This window comes from Nicotiana tabacum, chromosome 13 (genome assembly GCF_000715075.1).
Source record: "Nicotiana tabacum cultivar K326 chromosome 13, ASM71507v2, whole genome shotgun sequence".
NCBI classification, from domain to species: Eukaryota; Viridiplantae; Streptophyta; class Magnoliopsida; order Solanales; family Solanaceae; genus Nicotiana; species Nicotiana tabacum.
This window is the reverse complement of record NC_134092.1, coordinates 9,146,827-9,157,867: the sequence shown is the minus strand read 5'-3', so window position 1 is coordinate 9,157,867 and position 11,041 is coordinate 9,146,827. Positions and strand designations below refer to the sequence as shown.

Sequence of the window (11,041 nt, the reverse complement as noted above, 5' to 3'; positions counted from 1 at the left end):
CTGACATAACTTTTTCAGTTAATGTCTTAACAAGATATAGCTCTGCTCCTACAAGGAGACATTGGAATGGAATCAAACACATATTGCGGTATCTAAAAGGGACTACCGATATGAGATTATTTTATGGCAATGATTATAGTCCCGATCTTGTTGGTTATGCCGATACTGGGTATTTATATGACCCACATAAGGCTCGATCTCAAATAGGCTATGTGTTTACATATGGAGGCACTGCCATATCTTGGCGATCGACTAAGCAATCAATCGTGGCTACTTCATCTAATCATGCTAAGATAATTGCTATTCATGAAGCACGTCGAGAATGTGTATGGTTGAGGTCTATAATACACCTTATTCAAGACAAATATGATTTGAAGTGTGACAAACTACCCACAATTTTGTATGAAGACAATGCAACATGCATAGCCCAATTGAAGGGAGGATTTATAAAGGGGATAGGACAAAGCAAATTTCACCAAAGTTATTTTTCACACATGATCTTCAAAATAATTGTGATATCAATGTGCAACAGATCCGTTCAAGTGATAATATGGCTAATCTGTTCACCAAATCTCTACCGACGTCAACCTTCAAGAAACTAGTGTACAAGATTGGGATGCGAAGGCTCAAGGATGTGAATTGATGCTCTCATCAGGGGGAGTTAATACGCGTTGTACTCTTTTTTCCTTACAAAGTTTTGTCCCACTGGATTTTCCTTGCAAGGTTTTTAACGACGCAACCAAAAGGAGGATTTCTAAACATATGTACTCTTTTTCCTTCACTAGGATTTTTTTTCCTATAGGGTTTTTTCCTAATAAGGTTTTAACGAGGCACATTATCTATTGACATTCAAGGGGGAGTGTTATAAGAAAAATCAAATTATGATGGATGTCTACTCTTCCTCCATGATCTTCTCAAATGCTTAATGACATATTCAATGACATATTTCTATACTTAATGACATATTCAATGACATATTTCTATGCTTAATGACATATTCAATGACATATTTTTCTTCACTTTTCATGCCTATATAAATGCCTTGTAATAGATAAGAAAATACACACAATTGAAGAAGAAAATCTCTTCCTTCTCTCTATCTCCATTTCTTGTTCATGTTTTACTAAATTGCTTTTATTTCATATAACAACATGTCTTGTTCATATTTTACTAAGTTGCTTTTATTTTATAACAATATCTTAATTGTTTTAGTGTGCTTGATATTTTCTAACCAAAATTGAAAGAATTAAATATGTCCATATCTACCATATTATTAGTCACGGTCAAGACACACTAATTTAGGAAAATGAAAAACGTGTCACGCATTCAAAGAACGAAATTGAAGAATTAAAAAAGAATAGGAGATTGAGAGGAGCTAGATGCAAGATTTCTAGCACCACTCTTTAAATGATATTCTAATTGTGGTCCAGAACCATTGTTTGATATTTATAAAGAAGATCAAGCATATTCATCTGCATATAGACAAGACAAACAATAAAGGAATCAAGAATTGTTTATTCTTTAATAATATTTTATTGAACTAAAGGGACAGCGGAGTAATAGAAATGTCACCTACTCTTCTCCCCAATGAAAAAGAAAAGCACTAATCATCGATCTCTATACACCAACCGTTCGGTGCATAAAATAATTTGCACGTAGAGTTCGGAAAAATACTGTTTCAAAAGTGTTATGTATACAGTTTACTATAATACAATAATTAGTGGTTGTTTATATAATTCGAATTTTTGACTTATAAGTTATATAGAGACAATTTTATCGTTATTCAAACTATTATTTTTTTTTTATAATAGTTCGATGGCATCTCAATTATTTTATTAAACTCGTTATCTTTAATCAATACATATATTATAAAACTTCGCCATAAAAAAATGTTTAATATGTGAACATGATCTTCAAGATTTATTTTCACGTGATTGAAGGCTAGACAATGCCAATAGTGAGTCAAATTATTATATTCACAAAGTAGAAGATAAAATGATGCTAATTTCTACCAACTTGCCAAATATATCATTCCCTCTCATAACTCAAGTCAGTCAAAAGAAAACCATCAATTTAAGATACAAATATTCCACAAATCAAACCACAATTTTACCATTTTTCCATCAAAAAATGGATCAAGAATCACTTCCTCCTCATGTTCTAATCTTCCCTTTACCATTACAAGGTCCTGTAAATTCCACGTTCAAACTTGCTGAACTTCTTTGTATTTCAGGTCTACATATTACTTTTCTCTTAACTGAAAATATCCACAATCGTCTTGTTTCTCATACAAATATCAGTTCAAGATTTGAACGTTTTCCTGGTTTTCAAATCAAGACTATTTCAGATGGTTTACCTCAAGATCATCCACGTAAAGGTAGTAAATATATGGAGTTATTTGATTCTTTGAAGTGTAAAACAAAGCCATTGTTTAAAGATATGTTGACTTCTGGTTGGCTTAGTTCTGATGGGAAAAGAAGACCAGTTAGTTGTATTATAGCTGATGGAGTTTTGGGATTTACTTGTGATGTTGCTAATGAAATTGGGATTCCTATTTTTAGTATTCGGACTATTAGCCCATGTTGCCTTTGGATCTTCTTTTGCCTTCCTCAACTCATTGAATCCGGTGAATATCCTTTCAAAGGTTAGTAAATCTTTCTAAACTCTATAACTAGTTGCAGAAGCGTTTTCGTGATTTAAACTTGATGAATTTATTGTGTTAAATTCTTAATATTGAGTTTCTTTACTTTTTGAGATTTTAGATTTAGATGTGTGATTTTTCACCTATATAATATTTCGTATTGAAAATACCAGTTCAGTTAGCTACATGTCTCTGACTAGTAGGGTCAAATCTAGTGTGAGCAGCTTCCATTTTACTTTTTTGTCATTAACAATTATTTCTTCTATGAGTTAATATAGGATAGATTCTTGAACCCCTTTGCTTTATACTCGAGCTACATAGACCATAGTACATAAAAACAGGGGCGGAGCGGAACCCCTCTATCAAAAAATTACATATAAGGTTATTTTTCTTTTTGTGTATATAATAGATTTTAAATTCCCTTACCCCTGTTTGGTTGGTTGTTTCCCGCAGTTCATTATTGGATTGTTTTCATTGATACCATGCTTGTTTTCATTGTTCTTAAAGTTAGACGGTATGATGTTGTAAACCCGTTATAATTCTGTTATTATATAACCATTAAAAAAATTCAATTTTTATAACCACGGATTTGGTGGTTTAAGTACGGTTGCTTATTTCATTTATCCATTAAACCACAACAAACAATAAAGTCTATCCAAACATTGTATTCATTAATACCGTACAATATAATACTATACGGTTTATTATGAAACCATGGGTAATGACCGTCCAAACGGCTATTAGTAAAAATCCTACCTCTGCAAACTTTTTATTTTCTAAATAAATATGTTATCAACTCTCGTTCTGAATCAAGTGACTCTAGCTTTTACGTTGGAATCTATCTATGCCTATTTTCAAGCACATAATCTTAAACTATGTTGTACTACTCTCAACATTTGCAGGTGATGACTTGGATGAGCCAATCAAGAGTGTGCCGGGAGCTGAAACTTTTCTCCGGCGACGTGACCTACCGGACTTTTGCCGCACCGGCGATTTGACCGACTCAAATGTCCAACTCTACAAAACAGAGGGTCAAGAAAATTCACGTGCTTATGGTCTTATACTCAACACATTTGAAGAGCTAGATGGACATCTTCTCTCTCAAATGCGAACTGTATGTCCAAACATATACCCTATTGGACCACTCCATGCACATTTAAAGAAGAAGCTAAGTGAAGAAAACAATTCATTGCCACCATCTTCAAATAGTTTATTTGAAGAAGACAAAAGTTGCATTAATTGGCTAAACAATCAGCTACCGAACTCTGTTATATATGTGAGTTTTGGAAGTATAGCAACAATGACAAAAGAACAACTCATGGAATTTTGGTATGGTTTGGTTAATAGTAAGCAAAATTTTTTGTGGGTTATTCGGTTGGATTCCGTCGCCGGAGATGATTGGAAAAACAAGATTCCCCTGGAATTAGTCGAGGGTACGAAAGAAAGAGGTTATATTGTGGGGTGGGCTCCACAAGAAGAAGTATTGGCCCATCCTTCTGTGGGCGGGTTTTGGACTCATTGTGGATGGAATTCGATTCTCGAAACTGTATACGAAGGTAAGCCAATGATTTGTTGGCCTTATTTTATGGACCAACAAGTGAATAGTAGGTTTGTGGAAGCAGCTTGGAAACTTGGGTTAGATATGAAGGATACATGTGATAGAAAAATAGTTGAGAAAATGGTGAAGGATTTGATGGTGGTTAAGAAAGAAGAGTTCTTGGAAAGAGCAAATCAAATGTCAAATTTTGCTAAGAAGTGTTTGAAAGAAGGTGGATCGTCTTACTCTAACTTTGAACGTCTCGTGAACGATATAAAGTCCTTTAAGTGATAAAGTTCGTCATCACTGAAATGATCTTGAAGCTGTTACATTTGTTCTTTTTTCTACTTAGGGTATGCGCACATTCGACACAACTATGATTTATGCTCTAGAAAATAAGGAAATAATGAAGATGATATTTAGGGTAGGATTTGTACTTGGCGCATTGCATGAAGATGGTGTTTATTTTTCCTTTCTTTTTTGATGCATTTTGAACATGAGTTTAAAATTTATCCACTATTTACACAATTCGCTCATTTAATTGCTAACTGCATATGACTGTTACACTAATTATATATTGTGATTTGGTAACATCATATTATCATATATCATATGTTATACTAAAATTGGGAAACTCCAACATGAAAAGTTACATCAAAAGTTGAAGGACTTTTTTTGCCCTTCAATCATAGAATATTCTTTTTATTATCAATGTACAAAAATGTAAATAAACATAACAAATGTCAATGGTGGATGAATATTCCGTTTTAGTTACAATTAATTAGGCAACAAAAAGCTCCCAATTTATATTGTACAATGAATCTGCCAAAAGTCAATAAACTCAATAGCAAAGTGTGTTACCATTCATTAGCATTGGAGCTTTCTGCTTTAGTTTCTAAATTAATTGCAAACTTGAAATTAGTACATCAGTTGTTGGGATATGAAGCGCTTCTAATGTACCACGCATGTGTAGTTTGTAACAGGTAGGAAGTAATTAAACCAATTATTTTAAGGACCTTTCCCTATCCTAACTTTTGAGATTTCCACAACAATTTTGAAAAAAGTTCTTCAATTACAAGTCCATATATATACTTCACAAGAGTTTTCTAAGGACTTTGCCATATGACTGTAGTGTTTTTTATTTATCATCTTCACTATTAAGGAGTCGGGGCGGTTGGTACTACATATTTCCCTAGAGTTAGTTATCCAATAATTCATTATTGCATTTCATGTTTGTTTAGGTGTTGCTTCACTTTGTTGCTTCTATTATTTGATAGTTCTCATATACTTAATGAGTAATCCTCGTATTTGTACCATAACATGTGCGTGTTCATCCACACGAAGGTTTTATCAAAATCTACATTATAGTATCATCCTACTTGTATTCTCGTGTAACGAGCACCTAGAAGCTTTATTGCTCTTTGTAGATTTTGATCATTACCACCATAGGCGGACCTATATGTTATAATGAGGGGTCACCGGATCCCGTAAGTTTCTTTTTGGAATATTAATTTAAAGTACTTGGCACCCTAATCACTAAATGCCTTTTGGGGGCACTGGGTTGAGTAAAATAATGTGCCGCCGTATAAAAATAATGGGTCCGCCTCTGATTACCACATCGGTTATTTGTAAACTTCTTCCTACATAGAGTTTTTAAACCTCTTGAAATATTTTCCTAATTAAACTAAGTAACTTCTTAACTATCATATTGTTAAGCGAGATTAGATCAGAGACACTAACTTAGATAAGAAAAAAGCCTACTTTTGAAAAGTATTTTTTCAAAATGTGAAAACAAAATTAAAGTGGCTTAGAAGCAAACAATTACAGTGATTCACTATTACAGTAGTTTAGATCTTTAATTAATAAAATCAGTAGAGTTATCAATTTTGTATTTTCGATAAAAGATAAAGGTTCTTCATCTCTTTAACTACTTTTAGTGTTGTCTACAATCTTCTTTGAATTTCAATATTATATTGTCTCTCATGAGCTATTATGATCTTCTATAATTTATTGACCTGTATATAGTTTATTTATTTTAATGTAAACACGAAGTATTTTCTTTTACCTTTGAGAAAAAGTGAGGTTCAATTGGATAAGGTAATAATAGTATTGTGCATGAGTGTAGCAAATTGCTTCAACTTCTTTAAACTGTGTAGGCTTGTGATATACAAGCTTATTTTGCAATTGTTTTCTAAAAATGTGCAAAAGTCATAGAAAAATTAATATTTGCGTTCAATGTAAATATAAATCCATTCATTGTGCTACTCTGTCAGGACTTAAAAAACAAATACCAAAATTATAATAAGGCATCTATATTTCTCTCTTTATTGAGTTAGTTGAATAGAATCAATATTGTAAATTTTAGAAACTATTTATCACCCAAACACATTTTTTAAATAATATTTATATGATTTTAAAACTTATATGATAAAGGCCAGAGACTAGTGTATTTATAAATCTGAATCTTTATTGCTCTTTAGAAAATGAATATGCAACTGTCTATAACTTCAGACTTTAGGAGATCCATACAAGCAGCTTACCATAAGATATGAATGTGCATTTCACCTAGTAAAAACAAATGTATGTAACTACTCTATTATAGCGATCAAATTATATTATTGAACATGTAATTTTTCTGACGTGTACAAAGCTTAAATTCTTGCAAAATAATTATATTGAACATGTAATTTTTTCTTAAGTGTACATAGCTTTAATTTTTTCAAATTATTTTTCTTCTTAACCACTCCTTGAGTAAGAGAACTACGGACTAGTTAGACTCATCCTAGTATCTCCTTTAATTAAGATGAATATATTTTACCTTCTGAAATAAGAACAACAAACTCATTTTAGTCCCACTAATGGAGTTTGAGGGAGGGTAGTATATGCAGATCTTACCTATTATGTTAGACTAAAAAAAGAGCCTTAGTATCCATTGTTGGAAACTGCAACTACAATCCATAATTCCATATGGTAAAAGATAGTAGTAATTGACCTCTGTTTTACTATTTTAACGCAATGTAATATAAAATTAAAGAGAGCTCGATAAACAACAAGTCGTTGTAGTATAGTGGTGAGTATTCCCGCCTGTCACCCGGGTGACCCGGGTTTGATCCCCGGCAACGGCGAAATATACTTTTTTAGTATTTTTTGAGATGGAACTTTTTGGCTGTGGAATGCATAGCTAAGAAGCTATACGAAATTAGGAACATCAATATTTGTGAAGCTGTTTGGCTATTTATATCATTCCCAGAATATAACATCTTTTGAATTTTGAAAAGGTTTCTCGACTTAATTGAAATGAAGTATATCAACTTGAAAAAATATATTGTGGATGGATATATATGCAGTTCGCATCGATATTTTGGATAATCTATATTAAACTTACTTAATTTTTTCTTATAACTAATTGTCATCAATAATTTTTTTATTAAACTACATGCATATCTATTGTCACGATCCAAAATCTACTGTAGGTCGTGATGACGCCTAACCTCGCCGTCAGGCAAGCTAACAGTGATCTATCAACTCACTTACTTATTTTAGTAATTGAAATCAAAATTTTCCTTTAATTAAATCGTATGAAATAGATTGTTACAGAGTAAGTGATAATATTTACATAATTACAACAACGAGCAACCCGTAGGAATCCTCAAAACTCGGTGTCACAAGTGCATGAGCATCAACTAGGAAATATAATAAAATACAATATCTGTTGGAATACAATTTAGACAGAGGAATACAAATAACTATGATGGAGACTCTGCAGGCTGCGAATACTGACATAAAATGCAGCTCACGGTGAAGTCCCTGCAATAGCCGCGTCTCTGCGCCCAAAAGACCACTAGACATATATGTACCTGTACAAAAAGTGGAGCAAGTGTAGCATGAGTACATAAATCAACGCATACCAGTAAGTATCTAGCCTAACCCTAGAGAAGTAGTGACGAGGGGTCGATATCAACACTTACTAGTGGTCCAATAAGACAGATACAATAGAAGTGAACATGTGTGAGTTAGAGTAAATAAGCACAATAACAAGTATAATACGTGGCACAATCCTCCTCTAAGCAATAACTCAATCGGAGTATATATATAATGGACCTTACCAGATAGGTCGTCACAGATCAATCAGGAAAAGCTCACAGATATGCTAGTTTGTTGCCAATTATTATGTACGACTTCATAAGAGTATTTTATAGAAATACTGAGGCGTACGACCCGATCCATCATAACATTGCCGAACCATAGATACATCTATTTTATTGCCAAGGCGAATGGCCCGCTTCCATTAGAGTATGGTACATAATTTTGCCGAGGCGAACGACCCGATCCCATTAGAATAAGAATCTTTGACGGGTCGTCGACCCCACTCACGAATAGTCGTGTGAGTTATAGATTTTTAAGGAAACTTTTCGATGAGAACGCATAACGTGGAAGAATTTCGTAAGAAGAGTACAATTAATTTGCGGCTTATCATAAAGCAGTCAAATCTCTACAATAGCAAATCTATCACTCTACGCAAGCCTAGTTTCAAGTCGTAATGTAAAATAAAGGAATTTAATAGGGCAGAGACAACTCAAATGGTACAACTATAGCATGGCGGGAACCTAAGTCTACCCGAACATAACATAAATCTAGCTACATACGGACTCTCGTCACCTCGTGCGTACGTAGCCCCCGCAACAAGTAGTACATAACAAACACATCACTTAGGGGTAGTTTCCCCCTCACAGAGTTAGACAAGAGACTTACCTCACTCTGAAGTTCCATAACCAGCTCCAAAGACTCTCTAACACCTCAAACTAATGCCCGTCGATCCAAAACTATTCAAACAAATGTGCAAACCAATCAAAATATATTCTAATACCTATAATTAATCTTTTTAAACAATTCCCAACTCCGGTCGAAAAGTCGATAAAATCAACCCTCGGGTCCACGTGCCCGGATTTCGAATATTTTCGAAGATAAACTTTACCCATAATACCACGATCTAAAATATATAACTTATTCCAAATTCCATATCCAATTTCGTGGTCAAAATCCAAAATACCAAATTCTAGGTTTTCTACCAAAATCCCAAATTTCTACTAATTTTCATGTTTAAATTCATATACAAACCATGCATTTAACTTGTAATAGGTGGAAATCACTTACCTTGTGTTGCTTGATGAAAATTTTCCCTTGAAGCTCTCCGAAATCGCCACAACCAAGTGGAAAATGAAAGAAAATGGGCCAAATCATGTTCTTAAAAGAACACACTGCCCAACGACCTCTTGCACCTGCTCGCCACTTGACCGCTTCTGCGGTTCCGCAGGTGCGGCCAAAATACAACTTCTGCGGTCACCCTTCAGCACCCTGCCTTCGCATCTGCGAACAATACTCCACTCCTACGGAGTCGCATCTACGAACAATACTCCACTTATGCGGAGTCGCAGCTGCGACCAAGGATCCGCTTCTGCGGTCCTGCAGGTGCGGCACAAACCTCGCACCTGCGCCTCCAGCCTACCTCACTCCCCTCTGCATCTGCGAACACTGGACCGCTTCTGCGGTCACGCAGATGAGGGAAAATCTTCGCATCAGCAGCCACTTCCAGTCCCTTCCCATTTCGCTTCTGCGAGCTCGACCTCGCTTCTGCCATGTCGCTTCTGTGACCAAGGCATCGCAGAAGCGATCACACCAACTGCTGCCCAACTTGAGCATTTCTTAAGTCCAAAAAATAAATCCGTTAACCATCCGAAATCCACCCGAGATCCTCGGGACATTAACTAAATATACCATCACGTCCCAAAATGCAATATGAACTTAGTCGAAGCCTTAAACCATGTCAAACAATATCAAAATCATGAATCGCGCCTCGAATCAAACTTATAAATTTTCAAATTTTCAAATTCTATATCCTATGCAGAAACGTATCAAATCAATCCGAAATCACTTTAATTTCGCACACGAGTCACAAATGACATAATAAAGCTATTTCAAGGATCGAAACCCCGAACGGATATCGATAACATCAAAATCCACTTCAAACCAAACTCATGAAATTCTTAAACCTTTAAAATGCCAACCTTCTATAATAAGCGTCGAAATGCTCCCGGGTGATCCGATACTCAACCCGAACATACGCTCAAGTCCTAAATCATCATACGAACCTATTGGAACCTTCAAATCCCGATTCCGAAGTCGTTTACTCAAAAGTCAAATCTTAGCCATTTCTTCCAACTTAAAGCTTCCGAAATTAGAATTTTCTTTCCAAATCCATCCCGAACTTTTCGAAATTCAATTCCGTCCACACGTACAAGTCAATATACCTAAAGTAAAGCTACTCAAAGCCTTAAACTGTCGAACGATGCGCTAGAGCTCAAAACGACCGATCGGGTCAACACATTCTCCCCCAGTTAAACATACGTTCGTCCTCGAATGTGTTAAGGACTGCTCTGGAGTTGTCCAAAATCACTGTTTAACACCTCGTGCACTTAGTTGGGCACATTAGCTCGAGCCGAACTGAAGGTCCTCCCTTGTATTTAGTCAATAAGCTCTAGAACCAAATTCTAACCTCTGAATTTCTCTACAAGACCTGATTCTAACATACGGACGTCGTACCAATCACCACATATCGTATCAAAACACGACCGTACACCTTTTTCTGAATTCACACCATGCCCCGCATAATTCACATGCCCATAATAACATCCTCCGACCACAATATCTGAAACTTCACAAATTCGATGTCCGCAATACATCTCATGACATATATAAATCCTATTCAAACTCTCGCAATATTTCCACGACGAAAGAGACGTGTAGAAACTCATAACCACCTGCCGAATCAATAATTCATGAAGTATCTCCTACTCACAAGAACC

The 11,041-nt window shown here is 35.0% G+C and overlaps 1 protein-coding gene across 1 annotated transcript; it reads left to right on the top strand.

Annotated features, from left to right (window-relative positions):
* The first annotated feature begins 1,061 nt into the window (after positions 1 to 1,061).
* LOC107783636 (7-deoxyloganetic acid glucosyl transferase) lies at positions 1,062 to 4,704 on the top strand. Its single transcript, XM_016604626.2, has 2 exons — positions 1,062 to 2,644; positions 3,544 to 4,704. The coding sequence occupies exons 1-2, from the start codon at positions 1,996 to 1,998 to the stop codon at positions 4,467 to 4,469; spliced, it is 1,575 nt and encodes a 524-aa protein (XP_016460112.1). The 5' UTR covers positions 1,062 to 1,995; the 3' UTR covers positions 4,470 to 4,704.
* Positions 4,705 to 11,041: the final 6,337 nt, after the last annotated feature.

Excerpts from the sequence above, each read along its gene's own strand:
- LOC107783636 (XM_016604626.2), top strand. The coding sequence starts at position 1,996 with ATGATGCTAATTTCTACCAACTTGCCAAATATATCATTCCCTCTCATA. Across the intron at positions 2,645-3,543 it reads CGGTGAATATCCTTTCAAAG|GTGATGACTTGGATGAGCCA; the intron begins GTTAGTAAATCT and ends CAACATTTGCAG.